The sequence below is a fragment of the Pleuronectes platessa genome, chromosome 2, assembly GCF_947347685.1.
Source record: "Pleuronectes platessa chromosome 2, fPlePla1.1, whole genome shotgun sequence".
NCBI classification, from domain to species: Eukaryota; Metazoa; Chordata; class Actinopteri; order Pleuronectiformes; family Pleuronectidae; genus Pleuronectes; species Pleuronectes platessa.
The window spans coordinates 11,009,935-11,035,448 of record NC_070627.1 but is presented as its reverse complement, the minus strand read 5'-3'; the positions used below and the strand labels follow the sequence as shown (position 1 = coordinate 11,035,448).

General features: G+C 43.6%; 1 protein-coding gene across 1 annotated transcript in view; it reads right to left on the bottom strand.

The window, feature by feature from the left end:
* megf6b (multiple EGF-like-domains 6b) overlaps window positions 1–25,514 on the bottom strand; it is a 60,192-nt gene that overhangs the window by 21,791 nt on the left and 12,887 nt on the right. Inside the window, exon 5 of the mRNA XM_053434904.1 lies at window positions 4,798–4,920. Within this exon, the coding sequence (XP_053290879.1) occupies window positions 4,798–4,920 (123 nt within the window). The remainder of the gene's footprint in view (window positions 1–4,797; window positions 4,921–25,514) is intronic.

Genomic DNA, 25,514 nt, shown 5'->3' with positions numbered 1-25,514 from the left:
GCTCAGAGCCAAAGCCTCAGCAGCCGCTGGCTTCTGCAGGAGTCCCACTAAATCTCTGCCACCTACAGCTCGGTGTCATCTCTGTGTTTGATGGCTTCTCATTGTGAGCATGAGATCAATTCACGAGTGATTTATCTCCAAGAACAACATCTAAATAAAGCAGCGGATCACAGGGGGTGGTGAGCAACACGACAGCCATAAATGTTAAACACAATTTACCATGTGCATTTATCCCACAGCCCTGCAGATGTGCCAAACATGAGAAACAATATTCAGTCATAATAATATTGACATAATCTGTGGAAAGAGTATCTGGTATCTGGCCCTGTTTGCATTCGGATCACAGAGCGTGCCTCATGATTCATAGCTCATGTTTTCATGTGCTCTAATCTCTGCTGATGAAAGCGATCCTCCCCTGCGCTGATCAGAGAGCAGTTAATGTGGGCAGTGCCAGACAGCGTGTACAGCAGACTCACTATCAGGGGGAAACTGATTAAACCAGTCTGGCTGAGCCGCAACACAAACAAATACTCTCACTACTGAAATCTCTACTACTGCTATAGAAAAACTTCTAAATAAATAGAAGAAGAAAAAAAAGTGCCCAGGATTTAAAGCATCTTCCAACTCAATCTGAATCTGCTGTGGAACCGTCTCTTACCTGTCGCCGGGTAGCCCAGGTTGTAGCCCTGGTATCCATGGTAGCAGTGTGGCCTATAGCAAATCCTCCTGTAGTAACTCTGTGGATAGTTGGCAGCAGATGTCAGACAGACCATCACTCCCAGTGATGCCAGGAGGAAAATCCACCATCCTGACCACAAAGCCATGGCCGGAGAGTAAAGTCTCACAAAACCTCCAAAGGAACTTTTTTAAACTTTTTTAAAATCTACAGCAAAACTCTTTTCATCGAGGATGTGAACTGTGAACTGGTTAAGGCAGTAACCAGTTGTCCAGTAAAGACTCCTGCTCTGGTGTTACATGGTGACTTGGTTCTTATTCACTCTTTTCTCCCTCCCTCCATCTCTCTCTCTCTGTTTCACCCTCCCATCCAAAGCTAAATGTCCAGCACATTAAAGATCCTCCTCCCCCTCTTCTCTCTCTCCCCCCTCGTCTCCACGCTCTCCGCTCACCCCCGAGTCTCAACTCTCTCCCACACCAAAGGTACATCCAGTGCTCCACAAACAGTCAACTGAGATTCATATCTTCCCCTGAATAATTCATTGCATAACTCTGTTGTGGCACCGTGCGCACGTTTGTGACTGCACATCCTTCAGGTGTCGGAGAACAAAGAAGGTAATGGGCTGTCTGCATTTTCCTTTTGATATCGACATGTATTGAGAAATTAAACCTGCCACCAAAGGAATGCCATATTTGATCAGTGCCAGAAATCCAATACAGCATTTTTAATCCAAACATCTGAGAAAGGAATGAGCCTTGCAGTGAAATCGTCCATTCAGGAGCTGAGCTCTGCGCTCTCTCATCTGCTGCCAACACATAGATCCAGACACAGCAGCAGGATGGCAGCAGCTCTTTGTGGAGCTTCCACGGCGTGAAGCATGTTCATGGTCACGATCGCTTCCCTCATCCCGACACCGATGGCCCACAGAGACCTCTGCAGCAGGCGGGGACTCCGAGCTCCACTTCTTCTCAGAGCTCCTCTTCATTAAAGCCTCTGTAGCGTACACCTGTACTGTCATTACATCAGGCCGCAACCATCTGAGGTAAAGGCAGGTTCAGCCAGGACCGCCAGGAACTGATCCAGATCCTCACTGTGACACGACATGCCGACAGGTTCCTGCTCACACCGCACATAAGAATGCATATTTGTGCAGACGTGAGAATAACAAGGACACAGATGCCAGCCAGGTGAGGAGGGAAGAAGCTCCGACAGACAAAAGGCTCAGAGCCATAACTGTAGAATAACTCAGAGTTTAAGCACAAATCCTGATCAACGGGGGAATGTTTGTCTTTTAAACCAAAAACAACCTTTACAGGAACCACGGTGCTCTCAGGGTTTAACGAGAGCGTATTGTACCTGTTGGCTTTGGAAGAAGTTTCTCAGCATTACGACGTGTGGCGAGCGCTGGCAGACCATCACTCCCACCTTCACGGTCGTGTTGGTCTGAGCTGAAACATTAATTTGGCGTGACGGCTATAATGTTGACAGTGCTATACACTGCGCTCGGCTAGACACCACTCCACGTTGGCCTCCTCCACACTGATCTGAGCCATTTGTATCAACGCTGCTCGCTCACACCAAAGCAAGAATCCGAAAGCATAAAGCAAAAGTACGCTTTTCTGGAATGTGAGCAGGATCTTCAGTGTAGGAAACTCACCACAAGGGAAAGTGGGAAACTGAGAATTTGTTTCTACTGAACAAAAGATGTATTTGTTCCTCCCCTGGAGATGCCAGCACTGTTGCTGTATTAACATCCCGCAGCAGATGTCTTTCATTGACAAAATATTACATGTTGCCAAAGACAGGAATCCCCCCCTAAATATGAATGTGGTTGCGTGCGGTCCAGCTCTTCTCCATCATTTATTCTTCACAGCTAACTGAATGGATGATGCCTCTCATCCGCACTAATAGACGGGCTCATGTGCCGCGGCCGTCCCGGCGTCTGGCCGACAATGAGGAGAAGGAGGCCGATCACTCTCTCCAGGCGCCGTACCACACAAGCAGAACAACATCCACAACATCCATCCAGCTCCTTCTACCGCTCTCGCCAATTACAGACAATTAGGACTCTAATGCTGCGGGTTGCTGTTTTCCTCCCATATGCACCAGTGGCAGAGGGTGAGACAGCTATGAAAGCCAGCTGTGACAACGTTCCCATCAGCCCTCCTAATAACCATGACCTGGATCACATCTCTCGCTGGTTCCTCCAGCAGACAGACTGCAGGGCACTCCAGCACCTCTCCTCCTCCGGGCTTGGCTGCAGCACAGAGGAATCATTATTCTGATTAAACCAACCGCTCACGAGAGAGACGGTAATCAGAAACATGGAGCTGCGAAGGAGCAGAGAGGAACCTCGTGGGAGAAAGGCCGGGCAGAAGCTCAGTTTTTGTATTTGCTGCGGTTTGGAGATGCTCCGTGTCTTTACAGACTGGTAGCTCCACTTTCTTCTACAGTTACACGGACAGAAAAAGCCGAGAGCATTTAATGGTCTTCAGAGTACGAGTTAAAGAGATGTGGTGCTGTGGTTCGTTTGAGCTACAAGGATCTGGTTCTGATGTTCACTGGGTGCAGGACCCACATTCACAGAGTCAAATGAATGAGATCATGAGCAAATAAATACAGAATAAAAGACCGAGAGCGTTTCATCGGTCCAGTGAAAGTTAAGGACTCAAACCTTCAGAGTAAGTTGTGACTTAAAAGGCAAATTAAATGCCATCGCATCTGTCAAACAAAATAACATATTGAATAAAAGAAATATTGGATTATTTCTGCTGTTTTTATTTGCCCTTGTCTGTTTGTTTGTCTGTTTGTGGAAAAACTACTGAAAGGACTTCCACGCAACCAGGTGGGCAGATGGGACGTGGACGAAAAAGAACCAGATACATTTTAGACAAAAAAAGGGATCCAGAAATCTCCATTTTGTATCTTTCACTTCTTTCTCCAGCTTTCACAGTTTTCTCAGGGAATAATTAATGCATCTTGATGAAAAACATATTCAGGACTGATATCTGTGAATGCGTGACATTCGGTGCGGCTGGATTTCGAGGAAGTGTTGCAGAGGTATGCAGTCTGCTGAGTGTCATTCCAGTTTGACTTTCATTCAGGAGGATTTTGAGAACATATTATCAGCACTGTGAATGTGATGATTCAAATGAAAGAGAGACACAGCTGATGAACATAAGAAAAGCAGAAACATTAATAACACCTTAAAGCCAATGAACATATATCTGGTGTCGTGCTATTGATTTTAAAGGTGTTCTCCATTGTTTTTTGTACTTTAATTACTTTCGGAACCTCACAAGACTTTAAAAGACTTTTAAAGGATTGGTTCAAATCCACATTTCCACATAAAGTAACTTGATATGGTCTTTCATGTCAAATCTGCTTGTTATCATCTCAAACATCCAGCTACAGAGCAGCTGTTCCTCTCTCTGACTGACGCACAGACTAACGCACTGATGCTGTTTTATCCAGCACGCTTGACTAGTGTAATGCGCTCCGGTCTGGCTCATTCAAAAATCACATCATGTCCATTACAATTGAATCAGAACTCTGCAGCCCCGGGTGCTAACTTACACCAGAAGGAGAGAAACACTTAACACTTCTCTGAAAGAATATCCGACACATCTGATATGTTTCCACTCTGTGATTCAGGATGATCCTCTCAGGTTTGCTGGCACTGAGTCTTTTGGTTGTTATACAGAGCAGGACTTTTATTATTTTTCCTCCGAGGCGTTGGAACAGCCTGAGGATCTGAGGCCCATTCACACACAGTCATACAGTGCTTGTGTGCTCTTTTATCAAACACCATTTATACACCGTCAGCACAGCCGTCAGAGGCAATTTTAGGTTCAGTATCTTTCCCACGAAACTTTGGGATGCAGCCTGGAGGAGTCAGGGACCGAACCACTGGCCAGCTTATCCCCCTTATACACCTTTCCTTTCTTACAAGCACCAATCTCCTGGGAACTCTAAAGCATTTTGCATTACATGCACTCACCTGAACTATGAAAGTTTAACTGCAGGTTGCAACTTTAGACGATATACAAAAACTCATTTAGATTGAAATGAAAGAGATTAAAAGAAATTGTGTCCCTTTAAAGAGACGAGGAGTTACTCACCTTTACATGTTTTACTATCTTCGCTCAGTATTTGTCCAGAAGGACAGCGGCAGTAGAAGCTTCCTATGGTGTTACAGCACAGAGCCTCACAGCCTCCATTGGTCTCCTCACACTCGTTCACATCTGAGGGACAGAAACAAGGAGACGTTTATAACTCTGTCGTTCAGATCTAAAAAGGAAAGCCAGACGTTAAAATGCTCAATGCTTTGGTTGAAAACAGCAGCAGGCTTTGTTTTTGAGCAGCAACGTTTAAGAAAAAAGAATTTATCTTCCTTTTCATGTCGGTCTGAATCTTTGAAGCCCGACATTGGAAAGTTGGGAAAATGTTCGAGTGCCTGGAAATTCATGAGATTCCCTTCAGGAAACTGTGTGTGCTGTTTCCATCCTTAAACCTGTCTCCTTGAGTCGCAACTTCAGTAGAGATGAGAGGGGGGAAATCACAGAATACATCCAAACAGAATCAAAATATATTTGAAGTGGAAAGGAAGCAGGCAGCGGTAACGTGTTGTCCTCGCTGCCTCTGACCTTGAAACGTCCTCCAACATGAACGCTGCGTTCGTCAGTCACGCAGGACCGAGAAAACGCTTCCACAACAAGTCCCAGTTTTTTCCATTTCGCTTCCACCAGGCTACACAAGCTGCCAGATCTGTCATCGGCCCAACCAGATCAAATCTTTCCCCTCGGTTCCACAAACTGCACATAATGACTCGGGTCAGATACAGATGCTGACAGTTCAGCGTCTGTACCATAATTCGAGCAATTAAAATTGAGCTTGAAAGGAACAATGTGTTGTTGAGTTTTCAGGTGCACATCGGCTCCGTCAACGTGAGATCTGGTTCCTGTGGGAGATTGTCAGGAGAGATTACGCTCACTGTGGAGTTTTAAACTTGATGACACCGGGGTTGTTTCATTTGAGATGCCAGTGGAAGGAATATTGGACTGAAAACTGATGGAGAAAATTAGGAGGGAGCATTCCCTTGGCACCGTCTAGCTTCTTCTCCATGTCCATAAAAAGAAGAAAGTTACTGTACATGGGGAAGAGCACCAATGTAAAGAAAATCACTTTATACAACGTTTTCTTCCCCCCGCAGCCATTTTGGGTGTATTGCGATGCCAGCATTTAACCAGCCAATTAAATGATTTCCCTCTCAGTTTACAACATCTGGAAATGTTCACACCACAAACACTGCACCGTGTGTAATGCCAAGATTCAAGACCTGGATACAAGAAGTAAAGCTACCATAGAATACAAGTTATTACCGCCACAAGAGAGGTTACGTTGTTGTCTGCGTTGTTTGTTTTTTAGCAGGATTACAAAATAATAGAATTTATGTTGAAATGAAGTATATGTTTTTTTTTCACTTTCCTTTATATCATGAAATCTGGTGTTTTTCAAATCTTTTCGTTAATTTCTCAGAAAGTAATTCATGAATCTTGATGATAAAAGTCACACATGTTTAGGGGACAAATACCAATGAGTTCCGATCCAAGTACAAATCTGGAATCTAGTGAATTTAAATGTGGTTTCTTAAGGGGGCTGTTTGGTTCTAGTTATACTTTGACACTTATCCCACCAATAGTGTGACTAAATAAACTGCAGCTAAAGATCCAACCTGTGACGCTCACTGATTTCTATTTGAAAGCCGCAACGCAACAAAGCTCCAGACTGAAGGAGACGAGTGATGCTCAGTGAAGGGAGAGCGTCCTGGAGTCAAGGGCAGGGTTAAAGACCCGGAGGGATCCAGTAGTGAGCTCTGCAGCGTGAGTGTGTTTGTGTTGAGTGTGTGTGAGAGGATGTCTATCTCCCCCCCACACCCCTGAGGCCACACACCTGTGTGTCAGCCAAGGGGTCTGACCAGGGTCAGTGTCACGCTCATCACTTTCCAACTCTTTCTGCCCAATGAGCGAGCAGGAATGTTGAACTGCCGAGGGGTCAGGTGGAGAAATTGAAATAACAGTGGAATCTGATGTCTACTTTGGATCGATGTTTTTTTATTTGATGGACTTGGAACTGCAGAGTTTCTCAGTTTAAAGAATCACGTTCCGAGGGAAGAAGAAACTCATCTGTGAAAAGAAATGATCCTTGAATGACGCTTGTATTGCGCGGTATCTAAAATTATATTGTCTTTTCCAATGAGGACCACATTTCAAATCAATGAATAGTTCCAAAACTTTGCCAAAAAAGAGATGAACCAGATTATTGATCATTTGTGGTTGGGAGATGGAACGATGACTTTATTCTTATCGTCATATCTCTGTGCTAAACTGCTTTTCACTCTAGTGTGGACACAGAGACATTCCCATCCATAAAAGTCCTTCTCCTTGGATGTTAAACTCAATGACCTCCGAGGACGATGAAGCCTCGGGGGGAGGTTGGAGGTTACACCCTCTTCAGACTGCAGGGGGCAATGGTGAGATCAGTTTACCACGCGTCAGCCTCCTCCATCCTGGTGTCCATCAGCAGGCTGAGCCTCCAGAGGAGGGATCAGACACAACTGAGGCAAGAAACAAGAGCCGGAGTCTCCCTTAAAAGATGGAGTCTTTTGAGATCAGGCCCGATCCGTCAACATCAGATCACAGAGGGTTCCTTCTCCTTGACCTGAGCCTGCGGGTGGTGGGTGGGGGTAGGGGCTTCACTTGTTTTTCAGAAAGAGATCAGATGGCTGAAACAAAGTAGTGTGTCTGCAGCCCAATTTATGCCCCAGGTCAGAGTCAAAGGTCGAGGGCCAGGGTCAAACTCATGCAGGGAGAATCGCACCGGACCGTATCCCCATGTGTCGGACATTCAGATTCTCTGTTCGGGCAGAAGAATCTTTATGGCAAATAAAGCATAAATTCCTCCTGAAGAAAAAACACAGTGCAGAAGTCAGATGATTCCTCAGTGAACTCCTACTGTCTCAACAGCCCTGCATCCTAAACCCTGTTTTTATTATCAGCTCATGTCATCTGTCCATTCTTCTTTTGAATGATTGATTAAAGGATAAGTTGGACAGTGTGTGAACCACTTATTCACCTCATAGCCAAGAAGGAGATGAGAGGATTGATTCGACTGTCGTGTCAGATCAGTCTGAAGCTGCCTCCAGCAGGTTGCTTCAAACTGGTGAACACCAGACGTGCTGGTAACTGGATTTTATAACTTTCAGACAGAGTGAGGTGAGCAACTCCTTTAGTCTATTTGTGTATAAAACCTTAGGAAAAAACAGCCATAATAAATTCCCACAGCTCCTGATGACATCTTAAATTTACCAGTTTTTTGGTGAACACTCCCAAACAAGAAGTTATTTCCTTTTTAATGATGTTACACAGAAACACAACAGATTCTGACATTTGGGATTCTGAGAGCAGTAAATATCTGTCATGTTTGCTCCATAAATGACTCAAACATGGCTTTCTGTTTGGTAACTAACTGAACAGTATCAGCACTAGAAACTTACAGTATAAAGTGGATTTTGTTGACTGCCAGAGAAAAGCCGATTCTTCCGGATCCCTTTGTGGAGGCAGCAGTTAGTGGTTTTGTGTTTTATTACCGTTTACTGAGGATTTCATGCAGAGTTTTAAAGCGCGGGTGGGCCACACCGCCTGAAGCCAAGAGCACCTCTGCTTTCAAAATATATTTTCATGAAAACCAACGGGGGGGGAACGAAGAGGATGAAGACGCCATCAAGCTCGAACTAACGAAACATCACAGAGAGTTTGGGTACGCGTTGCTTATGGATTATTTTTGGGGGGAAATCTTGGAGGTGTTTCTATCAGGGCCGGGCAATAGAGCAATATCAATAACTGTTACAAAATAATTTTCATCTCTAGCGATAAAAAAGTCCAATATATACAATGCAATGCTTGGGTGAGCACAGTGAGGAGGTATAAAACACACCTTACCTCAGATCTGTAAAAGTTTTCCTGTTTATCAAGTGTTGGTTATTTTCTGCTTATTTGAAACCACAAGCTTCACTCATGATCCAAAATTAGTCTTTAAACTTTAAAGGAAATATTATCCTCATAATTATCGATATCAACTGACCTGCATTTTATTTTTTTGCCCAGTTTCTAATATTGTTTGCCTCCTGTACTGTCTGAACGGTGGAGTTTCTAAACATTGTTCAAGGGAGTCAACAAATTCTCAGCCTCGATATCAAGAGCAAGAGACGGATTATTTTGCACTGTAATGTCGTCTCGTTCACTGATTTACAAAACAGAAACAAGTCTGTAAAATGGGACAATGTCCCGGCAGTGGACGCAGTGTTCCAATGTAATCAGGTTGAAGAATGAAAAATAAAAAAGCTCCAGTGAAAGTTTTGATGGTGTTTCTGCGAGTTCAGCTGCAGCAAAGCTCTGGGTTTACATTCCTCCGCTGTATTGTGTGACTTCCTGCGATAAGGATGACCGCCACTGCTCCCGCAGGAGGAGGAGGAGGAGGACGGGCAGACTACGAGGGGCTAAGACCCGGGCCAACGAAAACCACCAGACCTCTGATTGTATCTCAGGGGGGTCATGGGCCGGAAAATTGCAGCATTCAGCGAGGAATCAGGAGGAGGAGGTCGGAGGGGGGGAGGCGTCGGAGATAGCCTAACCTGTTTCCTTTTAGTGCCGTGATCTAAAAGCCTGCTGGTGTAATAATGTGCTTTGCCATTGCTCATTCTTGGTCACATTCCCTACCGTCCCCACAGCTGCTTCCATTTACCAGGTGCTGTAAAGACGGGGATTGGCCGGAGGCGCCATGAGAAGCGTTCGAGTCCGAGGTTTCATTGAGACGATGACTCAGGAGAGGATTTCTCGAACCTGTCCCCCACATGTGAGAACTATTGAAACACAGTCAACATCTTGTCTGACTAACAAAGTCACCAGCTACGGACTGGAACTGACAATTTACTTCAAACTCCTTCAGAGGAAGCTCATCATCACCTTTGACCTCCAGTAAAAAACAAACATGAAAAAGCTTATTGTAGGGGACACGCTCGCTTTACTCTATGTGTCAGGCAGCACTGCCAGACTTTCTGCCAGAGCGTGAAGTGAAATATGTTCACTTGAGCTTATGAAGGTTTTTAGAAAAGTTATTTTATGGACTCTCTAGCTCCTCGTGGGTTTTGATGGATATTCAGTTCCTCGAGTCGAATCCTTAAGATACATTTAATGTGTTTTATGCAGTGTTACCTCTGCAGGTTTGGGTCACTGTGTCTACATGCGGTGAAAGTACTTCAGTTCTCAAGTTTCTCAAGTAATGCTGCTCTCTGCCGGATCTCTTACAGGTCGACCGCAGGCAGAAAGGAGCAGAGACCAGGACGACTCATCAGGTTTGTGCCAGGTGAAGTCAGGAGGAGGTCATCACTCATTCAAGATTAGTGAAATCTTTTTTTATAAAAAGTGTACAACTCAAATGTTTGGATTTTCAAACATGGCTGACGAGAATGATACACAAATCTTTAAAACTTAATTTCACTCCTTCTCTTTCCCGTTTCTGATAAGGCCCCTAACTGTGGACCAAAGGAGGCAGGTGAAGGCCTAGAACGTCACTGTATTATACTTTTTAACTTGTTCTTATGTGTCTCAGGAGAGTGTGGGGCATCCACTGACCAGAATGTCAGCAATGCAGTCCCAGTCACCCCAAGTGTCATTGGGCAAGACAGTGAACCCATATCGCCTCTGATGGCTGAGCTGGCAATATATGAGTGATGTATGATAGAGAAAGTACTGCACATAGATAGACTGTATGAATGACATGTAAAAACTCTACTGTACAGCTCTCTGAGTCGTCATCAGGAACAGCTTTTGTTCTATATAATTTGCTGATTGATTTTAAATGATATAGTTTTGATGGACTCTGTTGTCTCTGATGCTTTGTATACTTGTTTTTATTCGTCCTCTTTGTGAAGCACTGTGTAGCGGCTGCTTTGAAAGATCCTGTACAAATAAAATGATCAGTTATCAGCTCAAGCTCAACAGTGCCCCCTGCTGCATTGACAACAGCCCCGCTGTTCACATGTATGTTTCTGAAGTTGACGTGCTCTGAATTAATCATGAAACTAAAACACAGCTGCAATCATATCATAATTCACAGTGTTAAAAAGACCACAATTAACTTGTCAAATTGGCCTTTATAGTAACACAACCTCACTGGCCTGACTCACATCAGAATGCTAATTAAGCTGTATAAAGAGTCCAACAATCCCCCCCGCCTTCGTCCCACTTGGTGCGTTCATGGAGCCAGTTTTGGTCACGGGTTACTTCCTGGAACCTTGTTATTGTGGCCAGTGTGGCAGCTGAGTTGTTGTTAAGTGGTGCTATCATTCGGACGTGGTGTGGCTCCTTCCTGGAACCAGAGGGGCTAAGAAAAAGACCAACCTTTTAATGACAAAGGACGAGCCACACCATGTCCTCTGGGACGTGTATCCACTGAGGTTTCAGACGTCTGCACCTCAATTAACAAACCTCCAATGTTTCCATGAGGTCATTAACAATCTCTCTCCTCTAGGGCGTTACAGTAAAGGCATTAAAACACTGCTTCCTTTTCCCTTTTTTAAAATATTGTAATTACACAGGAACCGCACATCAGTGGTGAGCCAGAAATACCCAACACGCTCTTATCAGTCCAATGAAACTCTTCTGGAAAAGTTCACAAAATACACTCTGAAGGAAAAGAAGGCAACAACTTTTGGTTAACAATAAAAAAAAAGTTGGTTATGAGACGGGAATTAAAACGTCATTCTCTGCCACCTGCATCCTCCACCCAGACGCCCCCCCCCCCCCCCCCCCCCCCCCCACCTCAATGCTCTGGACATTCTTCTCGTGGCGTGAACATGTCTGACCAAGACGTTCTCCTGCTGCGTTCTTCATATACGTGAAAGACAAACTCGAGATAATGTTCCAGAAAATGACCCCGTTTTCCAGAGTTAGTGGATGAACACAGCTAAAAAAAACGGTAAAAATCAAATTAGTTGGTTTCAGCCCTTAGTCTTTTACAGATCTTAAAAAAAAATGTAATGATAAAATGCGGGAGGAAAACAGTAGAAAAGATAATATGCCTGAGGTGTTTCATTTCTGTGTTACACTGTTGAATTTAGCCGTGGTGATTTATTTCCTTCTGTTTTATATTTCTCATGTGAAAACACAGTCTCAGTTTCCTGCTTATCTGCCTATTTATACAGTTGCATTTTGTTGTTGTTCAACTCTTCTTCCCAAGGCGAGTGTTGACAGAAAGCCACAGACGAGCAGCAGAATGTTGTGCTGAGAGAAACACTCACTGACTCTGAGGGGTACACATATCAATCATGCGGCTCTGTAGTCGCTGCGCAGCTTATTAACCTGACAACTGAGCCTTAACTCATATTATTCCTGCATATTTGGCCACAAGGGAGTTGAGTGTGCGACATCAAAGACACTACAATCCACTGTTTGAGTTTGTTTTGTGCACGTTCTGCTCTTCTGAGCCCTAAAGACCTCTAATCCCTGTTTTGATGATCCATTTCACTGCGCTGCAAGTTAAGCTTATGAGTGTGTGTGTGCATACATGTGCAGAGTGACTGTCTGAGCACCATGAAAGTACTCATGTATGTTTATATGCTGTGGCAAACCCCATTCTTAGGGGCCAGCTGCCTCTCATTCATGGATGCTTTCATTTTTTTCCTCACCACAGAATCACTAAGACAAACATAACTCCTTCATCCCCGGAGACGCAGATCGTGCGCCCGGCAGGAACGACCTCAAACTGCAAGTCTGCGTCAGACGGAGACACAAGTCTTGTCCTTTCAGAAGGTTTAAGAAGACATCACTCATTTTTAGTGTCAGTATTAGTTACAGGCCGTTTGCCCCAAAAAAAGGAGGCCAGCTGTATGAAGCTATGCATGTTTGCAGAATAAAATGTTATGACTTCCATAACTCGCGGGGGCTGCCCTCTGACCCCTAGCGTGTGCTCTATCTGTGCTCGACCTGTTTGGACCTGTCTTTGTCCCAGCAGCTCCGAGTGCCTGGGACATCACATGGAGGCCAACAGGATTCCCCAAATTACTTGTTGTGGTTTCTCGCCTGTCTCCCTCTCAATCACGTGTTAGCTATGCCGCGGTGGTATGCACAGGGCCTTAGCAGACAGAAACTTGCCGGTAGCCATTTCGCTACAGGCCCAAAAGGTGGCAGAGGCATGACAGATCCTCATACTCTTGGTTTACGGAGGGGGGGGGCTCTGATTCCAATGCTCCAATGTGACACTACATGGTTTTACAGTTGTTCAAAGAAAGTCGAAAGGTGCAGCAGTCAAATGCTAAACTGCCCCCGGTGAATTACAAGGGCAACGGGCATACACTTGCTCAGGCTGCTACGTTTAAATGTGCGATGTTCCATGAAACGTGATGGAAGGATGTGGTATGGGTCAGGAAAGAACCATTTAAATTCTGATGTTGATCAGGGGGCAGGTCAAAGTTCAAAAGCTAGTAGTTAGCACCAATGTGTAGCTGAGGAACATAGTGTGGCCTGTTCTGTCAGGTTAGTTTTAGTTTAAGGGGACTTCAGCTTCTGGTTTCATTTTCTCTAAAATTGCGAGATAGCATAGGCATGGTAGTACACGACTAGTTTAATATGGTGATGTAATGCTGTACTATGTATGATCACATTTATAGACTTTTTAATAATATTACTATAAAATAATGTTGAATAAAGTAGATAAAACGTTTTTACCACTCTCCACAACAAAGAGGAAAATATGTTATTTTTATTATATATAGATATTATCCATGTATAAATATGTTAATAATGTGCTGGGTTAAGATTGGTTTTCTGAGCAGTATCTTTGTTGCTGTTCAGATTCGTTGGGATCTCCCTCGAAGAGCAGAGCTGATTCTGCTGATCTCTGACTGAAACACAAGAGTAATGTGTGTACAGGCAGAAAGCCAGCGCAGCAGTGTGAGATGACGACCGGATTAACCACCGTAGTGAGACTCGAACTACAGTCGGATTTCCAGAAAAACAACCTTTGACACGAGAAAGTCGACTGAACCCGTCTCATAACGTTTACGTGTCGATAGGCATCTGCTTTTCACGCCTCACAGGACATCAGTAAGACTCCGGCTGTGCACTGGAATAGAAAGTCCACAGATAATACGTGGGGGAGATAATGTCGTAGATGGAGGGAAAAACAGAGATTACAAGTGAAGCGTTTGGCTCAGTGGATTATACAAGGAGCTGATAAGGAGGAACAAAGGCAGCAAAGGCAGTTTAGGTCAAATTAGAGGAAGATGTGAAAGTTCCCCTGATCTGAAAGGTAGCAGAGATAAGGAGAAGCAAGGTCCCACCGACAAATCAAGAGATCAGTCCACACTGATTATTCCTCTAATTGTATTTTGCAAACTCTTGTCACAGCCAATTTGCACAAACTTGATGCCCTCGCCCCCAGCGTGACCAGGAGGGACCTTTCATTAGGAATGCTGTAAAGAGCCTAATGAGACAGGGTGGGAGCCCAGTCTCAGCGCAATTACAGGAGATTAGGGTGCTGTGCAGGATGCATTGGCAGGTAGGTGGGCGAGGATGTACACCACAGCTCCGACTGCAACGCACTCCCTCTCATTAGAGATGCCTTCACATCCTGACTTCACACACACAGAGCTGCTCCCAGGAGGCGACAGAGGGAGAGGAGGGACTGACTGACTCCATCCTTCAAGGGTTGCCAGGCAATGACTTCTTTTTTATTTTACATCAATTTACATTGTCCCTCAACCTTACTGTATTTTTCAAAAATCAATAAATCAAGAGCACGAGACAAGTTTTAAAAAAAATCCACAATATTTGAACTGAAATTTGCAACTTTTCTCCATTTTCATTGTTACACTATTTCATGTTTTTACTGCTCAAAGAAACGATGGGCATTTCTAATTGCTTTGATTGTTGCTGCTTTGCTGCTTATTCTATTATTCTGATGATCTAAATGATCAAAAATAAATGAATGTGGCAAATACTCATTATTTACAGACTTTAACGAGATCCCTACTGTTTATTTACAAAGATCAAAGCATGGAGTTACAAGCGAGAGAAATGTAAACAAATTTTGAAAAATGTATTGGAGGAATCAACGAGGAGTTCAGGACAATAGATCATAGAAAACATTTGCTTAGAGCTTCTTGTTCTCCTGCAGCGTCTTACATCTCCATGGCCTCTGGAAGTCACCCTGCTCTGGCTGCTGACAACGCTCAAAGAACCTCATTAAACCTTCATATGTCCAAAAAACAGGACACTTGATTCCGTGAAGGACCCTTTTAAACTCCAATTTACGGCCGATGGGAGAAATTGTGTGTTGTAAAGTGTTTTAAAAAATCTAAAGTAATGAAAAGCAAGTCAAAAAACACATGAGCACCTGTTCCTGACACAGCTCTCTTCGCACATTTCTTTACCCTCAGTTTGCGTTTTTTAAAGGTCAACACCTAAGACGTCGTAATTCTTTTCAAATAAAAGTAAAAAAGCAGACTTCAACCGGTTCACAGCCTTTCTAGCCGCCTGTTAAACCCATCACACAGGGAAAGGGGAAAGCTGCAGTGATTTAAACTTCTTCTGATCTTTTAAGACATTTACCATCACATTATCAGCCAGTTGACTTTTACAGCTTCTTCTCTGCCACATTGAAAACAACCAGATTTAGAGCAGATAAAACAAATGTGGCGATCATTATATAACCTCTCGCCCTGATGTCCGACACCTCTTGACCTCTCAGGGGAGGATGGCCTCGCCAGTCGTGTGTGACAAACTGCTGCAGCTGGAGAGCTCACAGCTTTGCAATCACTCAGCTTTAAGATCTCACAGCTTTACATGTCTCTCATGCCTCACATGGAGCGGGAAGGTAATGAGGTGAATTATGAGCGAGTGTTAAAATTCTTTCAACCCCCGCCGACACCTCCCAGGTCTAATGTACAACATGAGAAAACAGGAAAAATACAAATCTTCCTGGAATCTATATGATTAAGTGAAAGCTGCCAAAGTAGATTTGCACTGATTGCAGATATTCATGTCTTTGTGACATTGTTTACATCTGATCCAGTTAGTTTTGGTTTGTATGACATACATACGTCCTGTCGTCATCACCTATAATTGACATTGATCAGTTTGTAGAGGGGCGTGTGTCTGAACTGAGTTGGTTTCAACTTGGATATTTTATACTCTTACTTTTAATATAAAGTGCATCTTTCCATTTAAATTGAGAAAATGAATGAATCGGTTCACCTCCTTAATTTCATTGCTCGTCGTTCAAACATATGTCACTGGTGACGAAGACTACAAGCAATCCTCTTCTTCATCTTTTCTTGTTTAATGCTGTTTCCATTTCCTTTTTTCACACCTTTTTGTTTGATCTGGAAGGAGACCACCTCCATTGTTCCATTTTTTTCTGAAGCATTGTCTGAGGAACCTTGAACTGAAATGTCCGAGGGTCTGGACCAAACAAGATCAGAGTGAAACAGTCTCACATTCTCCTTATGTTTGAACCTCTTCCATCTCATTGTCTTCCTGAAGGACAGACTTTATAACAACACACCTGAGAGCACATCTTCTTTCACTGATCCTTAGTAAAAGAAGGAATGACAAAAGGATCAGCCCCACTAACGAATCATGACAAGGGAGTCATGTTGTACATCAATGCTGGAGCAAAGAGCTCCTCCTGTTTCCAGCCATGAAGACCACAGCATGCACGTGTCTTTCATTTCGGAGGAACTTCCTCACGTCCTAAGTGCTCAGCCGGCTCAGCTTGGAGGTTCCTCAAATGTGACTGAGAGTTCAGGGCTTTATTTTTGCAATGGGGAGGTTCCAAGGCCGGTCCACTGAAAGCACCTCTCTAATTACATTCCTCAGACATGAAGGGAGCAGACACACTACATACTGTATTTAGCCTCACTAATCAACTGACAGTCCACCTTGTCCTCTTGCCAGTGTGAGAGCATGTGTGAAATGGTTTCACCATCTGGTAAAGGGATGTTCTTTTCAACAATGTGACCCTTGCGGACCTGAGAGATCCCATCTGTGTCGCCGCTGCTCCCTCCTGTCACTGTCAGTCTCTGTACAGGCCACGATGAGCAGCAGCGATGTCGTGTTGCATCCCTGCTGTTCATAACCCACGAGTCCAGCTGTGGGTGTTCCAGCCACAGACTGGGTCTACATGCTGGTTGACCTCTGACCTTTCTGCCCCTGTGCAATCTTAGTCCAGAAGGAGAAACATCATAAATCAGATGAATTAAGCAGAATAACACTAATAGCAGCTTCCTGTAATCTTTGGTAATCATCCAAGTTGAAGGGCTAGAAGGAAAATGTCACGTCATTGAAATTAAATTAAAAAAAACACACAAACTTCTCCCACCATACGCCACTAATGTGTTAACTATCTGTGAGATGTGAGAAGCATCCACACGTGTTGGTCACATTTAGCCTAATACAGTGGTTTACACGTCTAACCAGGAGTAAACCCTGCAGGAATGAAACATTTGTGAGCAGATACAGTGCCTTGCATAAGTATTCACCCCCTTTGGACTTTTCTACATTTTGTCATGGTATAACCACAGATTAAAATTTATTTCATCGTGAGTTTATGTAATGGACCAACACAAAATAGTGCATCATTTGGAAGTGGGGGGAAATATTACATGGATTTCACAATTATTTACAAATAAAAATCTGAAAAGTGTTGAGTGCATATGTATTCACCCCCTTTACTGTGAAACCCCTAACAAAGATCTGGTGCGACCAATTGCATTCACAAGTCACATTTGCAAGTCACATAATTAGTAAATAGGGTCCACCTGTCTGCAATTTAATCTCAGTATAAATACACCTGTTCTGTGACGGACTCAGAGTTTGTTGGAGATCATTACTGAACAAACAGCATCATGAAGACCAAGGAGCTCACCAAACAGGTCAGGGATAAAGTTGTGGAGAAATATGAAGCAGGGTTAGGTTATAAAAAAATATCCAGAGCTTTGAACATCTCTCTGAGCACCATAAAATCCATCATAAGAAAATGGAAAGAATATGGCACAACCGCAAACCTACCAAGAGGAGGCCGTCCACCCAAACTGAAGAGTCGGACAAGGAGAAAATGAATCAGAGAAGCAACCAGGAGGCCCATGGTTACTCTGGAGGAGTTGCAGAGATCCACAGCTGAGGTGGGAGAATCTGTCCACAGGACAACTATTAGTCGTCTACTCCACAAATCTGGCCTTTATGGAAGAGTGGCAAGAAGAAAGCCATTGTTGAAAGGGATCCATAAAAAATCCCGTTTGGAGTTTGCCAGAAGCCATGTGGGAGACACAGCAAACATGTGGAAGAAGGTGCTCTGGTCAGATGAGACCAAAATTTAACTTTTTGGCCTCAATGCAAAACGCTATGTGTGGCGAAAACCCAACACTGCCCATCACCCTGAGCACACCATCCCAACAGTGAAACATGGTGGTGGTAGCATCATGCTGTGGGGATGCTTCTCTTCAGCAGGTACAGGGAAACTGGTCAGAATAGAGGGAAAGATGGATGGAGCCAAATACAGGGAAATCCTTGAAGAAAATCTGATGCAGTCTGCAAAAGACTTGAGACTGGGGCGGAGGTTCATCTTCCAGCAGGACAATGACCCTAAACATACAGCCAGAGCTACAAAGGAATGGTTTGGATTAAAGAATGTTAATGTCTTAAAATGGCCCAGTCAAAGCCCAGACCTCAATCCAATAGAGAATCTATGGCAAGACTTGAAGATTGCGGTTCACAGACGGTCTCCATCCAATCTGACTGAGCTTCATCTTTTTTGCCAAGAAGAATGGACAAACCTTTCCATCTCTAGATGTGCAAAGCTGGTAGAGACATACCCCAAAAGACTTGCAGCTGTAATTGCAGCGAAAGGGGGTTCTACCAAGTATTGACACAGGGGGGTGAATACTTATGCACCCAACAGATGTCAACTTTTTTGTTCTCATTATTGTTTGTGTCACAATAAAATTTATTTTGCACCTCCAAAGTACTATGCATGTTTTGTTGATCAAACGGGAAAAAGTTTATTTAAGTCTATTTGAATTCCAGTTAGTAACAGTACATAATGGGAAAAAGTCCAAGGGGGGTGAATACTTATGCAAGGCACTGTATGTAAGAGATTTATCACAATGAAACAAGCGTGAAGCAATTACACAACAGGGGAGACAAAGAGGCAGGTTACAACAGGCGGATGGGCTGTTACTGCGAGGAAAGACCAGTGCTGAACTTTAATTGCAGACTAGGATAGTTATTAGAGGAGGAGCAGAGGAGAGCAACATCTGAAATCAACCTCATGGACTGTACTCACCTCTGTCTCAAGATAAACTGAAGCGCACATGAAACTTTCAACACAATGAAGAGGAAACACAGTGAGGGAAGCAACCAGGAATATGACGTGGCTCAGTCACATGAGAGAAGTCCCGTATGAAATAAAATAAACTGTCTCAACTCCTTTTAAACTGCAAAATAAGGACTTTTCTTGTCACATTACACGGAGGAACTTCAGATCTTTTTTTACATTTAGTCGCACAACCAGACGACCCTATGTCAAAGGTCGTGTAGAGCTCAACAAGTGTCCTTCAACAAGACAATCACTTCTCACAATAGGTCCAGGGTTGCCGCCCTGACCTTGCAACCGTGCTAACAAGCATCCAACAAACAACGCAGCCTAGAATATCCTGAACTGTTCGGTCTCCCTCCCCTTCCTTTGAAAACACAATTCGATTTGTAGTGGGGGTAACTGCAGCTGATGGAAGAGGTGTTCAGGGGGTTTAGCAAGGTAAAAGCTGAAATACCCGTGTGAAGAGTACATTAAACATATCCAAATTAAAGTTACAAATGTAGAAAAAGTACTTTAGGTATCAGAAAATAAAAAAACGTAAGTAAAATAGAACTTAAAGGATGTCATTTATTACTGTGTTATTACTAATGCAACAAGTTTCTGTTTAAAATAGGTGTAGATAAGTCAATCTTCGATATTTGCATTATTTTATAAGCTTAATATACATTTTACGTCATTAAGTTATTTTCTTCTTATTTTCTGTGGATATAAAGCAGGATCTCTGATGGTGTTCTTTCACTGTGGTTTTTCACTGAGTGTGGAGGGTTCACTTCATGCTCCAACAGGCTCCAAAGACATGACTGACCTTATTATCAAGAGCTTCAGTCAACTGTTTATAAGCTTGAATATAACTCTGGAGATATCATACTCAACTTCGGTACTGTTAATCTTTCTTGGGAAAAGGCTCCATAGCTTCCATATCTGCTCCACAGTGGTCGGGACTTTAAAATTGTGTTTGTGCAAATTTGTCACAAAAAAAAAACAATTTCACGGAAAAAGACCTGTCTAGTTTTCATGATATTAGGACTTTGGAGGGAATTTAATCAGGTATTCAATCTATTTGATCAGAATTAGCGCCTGCTAACAAAACTCATTCTTGAGTTATGTCATGGTCACAGTAACCTTGACCTTTGACGAACTCATTCTTGTGAGATCATCTTTAGACTAACGGAATGTAGGGGAACTCTGTCCAAGTGTTTCTGATGTATCACGTCCACAAGAATGTGAAGAATGAAAGGTCACAGTGACCTTGACCTTTGATCACCGAAATCCAATCGGTTCATCATCCAGTCCACGTGATAAATTCTGCTCATGGCGTTCCTGCGATATGACGTATAGACAACCTGGCCAAGGTCGACCCTTGACACAGCCAAGAAAATAGACGATTTGGATTTATGTTCTCAGGACTTTCCCCTTTTAAAACCATGTTCTATTTGCTTAGAAATACGGGAGTTTCAATCAAGTTACTTTGCTGGACAAGTAAGATCAGACCAAGAAGCTTCCTCCAACTCATTAAAATCTTGGTGGATGAATGCAGCTTGTCAGATCGTATGATTTACTGACCTTGACAATGACTTACAGAAGGGGCTCAAAGTTCAACAGACTGGGAGGCTTCTTTGAAGCAAACATTACGGAATAATGATAATGATAGCATCAGTAGAGTAGAGGCTGTGTCTTGAGTGATGCTGAGAACAGGCTGGTCCTTCTGGCAACACAACGATTCCAAACACAGCCAAAACATGAGCTTATGTGGTTCAGAAAGGAAATACTGAAACAGCTCTGTCAGTAAAATATGTCACAGATTGAGATCTAGATATTATCAACAAACAAAAGCCTGTTGAGCCTGTGGGAACAACTGTATTTTTAATTTTGGTATTACTGACCCCTCCAATTCATGACAATATCCATTTGTGTTTTCGATATAACATTAACTTTACCCTTCATCTCAGAGCAGGAAACACGCGGCAGCTTTAAGACATCTAACGATTCCCGAGCTGAGACAGTAAAGTTTTGTGTTAACAAAGAGTGTCTGTCTGCCTTTCTGTTCATCCGTCTGTCTGTCTGAGGCTGAGCCCAGATGTCAGCTGGTATGAAGACATCTGCCCCGCCAGAGGTCTAAAAGCCTCGGAGGCTGTTGATCCCAGTGGATACCACTTGTCTCCTGATGACAGGCGGGATACTGAATACGTCAGGCATAGACAGGGCAGAGAGCTTTTACAAAAGAGACTCCAGAGCAGAAGAGACACTAAAGTTCTGAAATTGATCTTTCCTGAGCTTTTGTTGGGTCCAGACTTTGCCTTTTATGCATGAAGAATGCAGCAGGAGATTACCTGAGTAAGACGCGTTAACAATAACAGGATAATGTCAATTAAGGTGAGCTGTGGTGTCTGGGTAAGTGCGTGAAGTATGAGTCCCGCTGCAAAAATCACAGTGTTTCGTTTGGTTTACGGAACACTGACAATGATTCTTATCCAGTCTTTCCAGTTGAAGTCTTCGTTGGCATCTTCTACATGTGTGGCACCTCTTTTTCATCCTGAGAAACTTGTATTGTCTTTGTTTTTTCACTTTTGCATTGATTATTGTAAACATCTGGAGCAACTGACATTTGCATTCTCACATACAACCCCTCCATATCTCTCCCTCTTCAACTTTGACAGCAAATCTCAGAAAGAAGTTTATTTTGAGGACCTAAAAATACTTGAATAATAAATACCATGTGTCTCTTCTCTGTCAAAGACGAGACACATGTCTCTATGCTCCCATCAAGAAAGTTATTTAACCAACTGCAATGACTTCTCCTCACAAGTTTCCATTAGTCATGTCCAATTTTTTTAACCTCTAAATGAACGAATCTGTCATAATGTCTGATAGTAATGTCTGACGTGGTTTGATTTGGTCAGACAAATGGGATTTATTGAGTTTGAATTGACCTGAGGAGCCTCCAGGCTCCAGCTGTTGTCTTACCACGGAGTCAAGACACAAAAAAGTAATTACCGCCTTGTACACCACTGAGATAGAACGCTACTAAAAAGAAAAACAGATGACAGCCTCATAGTATGAGGCTGTCAAAGTATTGCGAAACATGGCACTAATTGGCCCCTTTGAACGTCATAAACACACACACACCAATCGCTGTACACAAACATGGAGGAACCACATCAAACGCACATCGAGGGGACATCGTCACACGCGAATGCGGAGGAATGCTGCCGAGAACGGTCTGTGGAGATTAAACGATGAGGGAATCGTGGAGTGAGGTGCGGCTGTCCTCGACCACAATCTCCTCCTTGGCTTCGGCTTTTCTTCGTTGACATGACAAGAGAACAAGCGGTGACTGACAGCTGTGTGAAGCATGTGCACCGCAGCCGTAACTGAATTATAACATCCGCATGTGAGAGCAGCCGTGGCCTCACCCGCACAACCACGGAGGTTATTTATCCAGGGCCCCGAAAAAGTGACAGCGCAACAAGCAAATGTTATGTGTCCGACCACCGCAGAGTGTTCTTCATTATGTCGGACCAATATATCAGAGCCGTCGCTCTATGAATCGCTCTTTCACCAACGATATACTTTGTACTCAGCCCGCATGCTATTGCCATTACCCTCAGGGCTCTTGACTCTGATGTGACCTGTATTTGGCCCATGCAGGGTAAAAAAAAGGGGACAGCTGCGAGACTATTCCTGCCTGTGTCCCAATCCCATCATCCCAAGTTGTTGCCCCTGGTCAGGCGGAGTCACTCGGGGCCCCACGCCCTTCATCCTGCAGCCCATTCAGAGCCATTCACGGAGCAATATAACTGCCAGACTGTTTACGGACTGATAGCCTACAATGGTGGGGAGGATCGGGGTGTGGGAGTCTGCTGCATAGCTCTATCTCCACCAGCATGGGGCCCCTAGGTGCCCATTCACGACAGCTATCATTCACAATGCAGAACAATGCTTCTGGATCGCCATGACAGGGAAGGAGGAGAGCTGATGTCTGCGCTGATATCAAATAGTGTCACCCAGAGGCAGAGCTGAAAGGGATGGAGACCGTGATGGGATGCAGAGATAGTTGAGTGAATATCAGAGATGTTGGCAGAACGACAAGTACCCAACCGTGATGAAAAAATAAAACAAAACCTCCGCCAAGGCCCAACACTCCCTAATCTGAATCCAAATCTAGATCCTCAAAGATATCAGTCCCCTAATTCTGATTTATTTTATCAAGATGCATGAATTATTTCCTGGGAAAGTGGTGAAAATGTAAAAATGACGATTTGAGCTGCTTTCAGACAAACACTGAACTCCAGGTATTGTCCAGAAACTTTCTGCAGGGGCTTAACGTGAGAATGTAAATCACTCAAGCAACTCAACTGAGAGTCAGTTGCTCCGGACATTCTCCGTGAGCACATATGAAAATACGGCAGGATATTGTCTGGAGAATTCATCGCACCCTGAGTCGGCGTGTACATGGCATCATGTCCTGCATGTTCTATTCGGACATCACTTGAATACTCATTTGTCGGACAGGCATCTGACCCGCACAGTCTCCAGCTGTCCTTCACATGTGAAACGAAAACACCGGAGAAAGTCCAGGCCCGGTTGTCTGGACATATCTGAAGTTGATGTCTGGCTTTGGTTTCCTACAGTTGATATAGGACAGTGTGCGTGGATGGAATTCGAAAAATGGTCTTGATCAAGGCCAAAGGCCAAATCACATCCGTCGTGTGATAAGCTTTTACACTACAAGTGTTGCTGACGTTTCATGCACATTACATGAAGGTGACGTTGTGCCAGAATCCCTACTGTACTTCTCCCACTCGAGAAACAACTGATGTCAGACTACAACACTTTTATTTTATTTCCTTTATTTAAGTTCTGCTCCATAGTTTAAAATAAGAGCCATATAAAAGACACACTGAAATGTGTCGACAGCAGGAGCGAAACCGTTTGAGTTTCAACAGCACTGTTTGTTTTTCAAAAGCCAAAGCAGCAGAGAAGAGACATGTTTTCATTTGATAAGATTCATTTATTTATTTTGGAACTCATTCCTGTGTGTTTTCGTCCAATAAATGTGTTTGATATTAGACCAATAAATAAAATCGTACACAAGATATTTCTCTTTCGCTTCCTTTTCTTAATTATTTGTCGGATGGGACGATGTTTTGACTGATTCCTGATAATGTCCACTCTCTGTCCTCCCTGATTCATCACCTCCACCAAGTGTTTGTTGGTTGGTTTGTTTGATTACTGTTGGGCAGGTATACACTCTACTAAATTCCATTGTAGTTCCGTTGAGTTTTCTTTCCACAAAAACCCTGACTTGCACATTAATGTCTCTCTCCTACACAATAAATCTCACATCAACAGCAGATGATAGAGGAAACTCCGATTACACAGAATGCAGCAAATATATGGCATCTTGTATTTTACATCTAGTCAAGAAGAGCTCTAAATACTATATCATTCCTCAGAGAAGCTATGGTTTACTGAACATGTCAGTGTTGAACGTAAGATTAACAATTCACTTTTTATGAGTTTGCAGGATTAGCATCCAGCAGACGAACATAAACGTTGTCTCCCACTGTCAAGAGTGAAGAATGAAGAGAATTACACCCCCCCCCCCCCCCCCCCCCCCCTCATGTGCACCAGCCCTATCTTCAGTACTGAACCAGTGATACAGTTGTTAGCCGACTGTACATCATTATGTGTCAGGGAAAAATGCAGCAGTGTTCTGCAGTGACTGATGAGCTGCTAGTGCTGAGATCAAGGAGGGCTGGCATCCTACACAACATACAGTACATGCAATAAATGAAAGCACCCACACGTGTCAATCCATCGGGATTCAAACCCAATAACCTTGATCCTGGGTATTTGTGCAGAGTCTACTACTTGTATCTCTGTGTACAGGTATAACTCTGGGTAAACGTGTTCCTTTAATGTAGCACTGATCAGGTTCAACACATGGTTCCAATCTTCTCAAAGAACTCCACTAGGCCCATCAGGTCCTGCATGTGCATGTCCAGTGGCCTTAAGCTGTGCTCGGCAGCACCACACTGTGTGTTCATGGATCCTCAGTCCTTATGATTAAGTCTGTTATTCAAGCATGAAGAAATCAGAAGTAAGCTAGGTGAGCTTAGCTGCTAGCAAGAGCTCTAATCATATGGAGGGGCTGTAAGTGCCCGATTTCCCAAGGCTTGATCATCAGTCCTATAGTATCCAAGCAGGAAGTGAGTGTATCGTATGTAAGAGGACGTCACTGTCACGCCACAGAACTCCACAGAAAACAGTCTGTTGATGGAGGTATGTTTTGTGCTAAGCCAAACAAACTCTGGGAAATTTCAGGAAAATTGAGTCTGGACATTTGTCCGGGAGAGCGAAGCAGGAGACTGTCTGAGTCCGACACGACAAAACCTGGGCA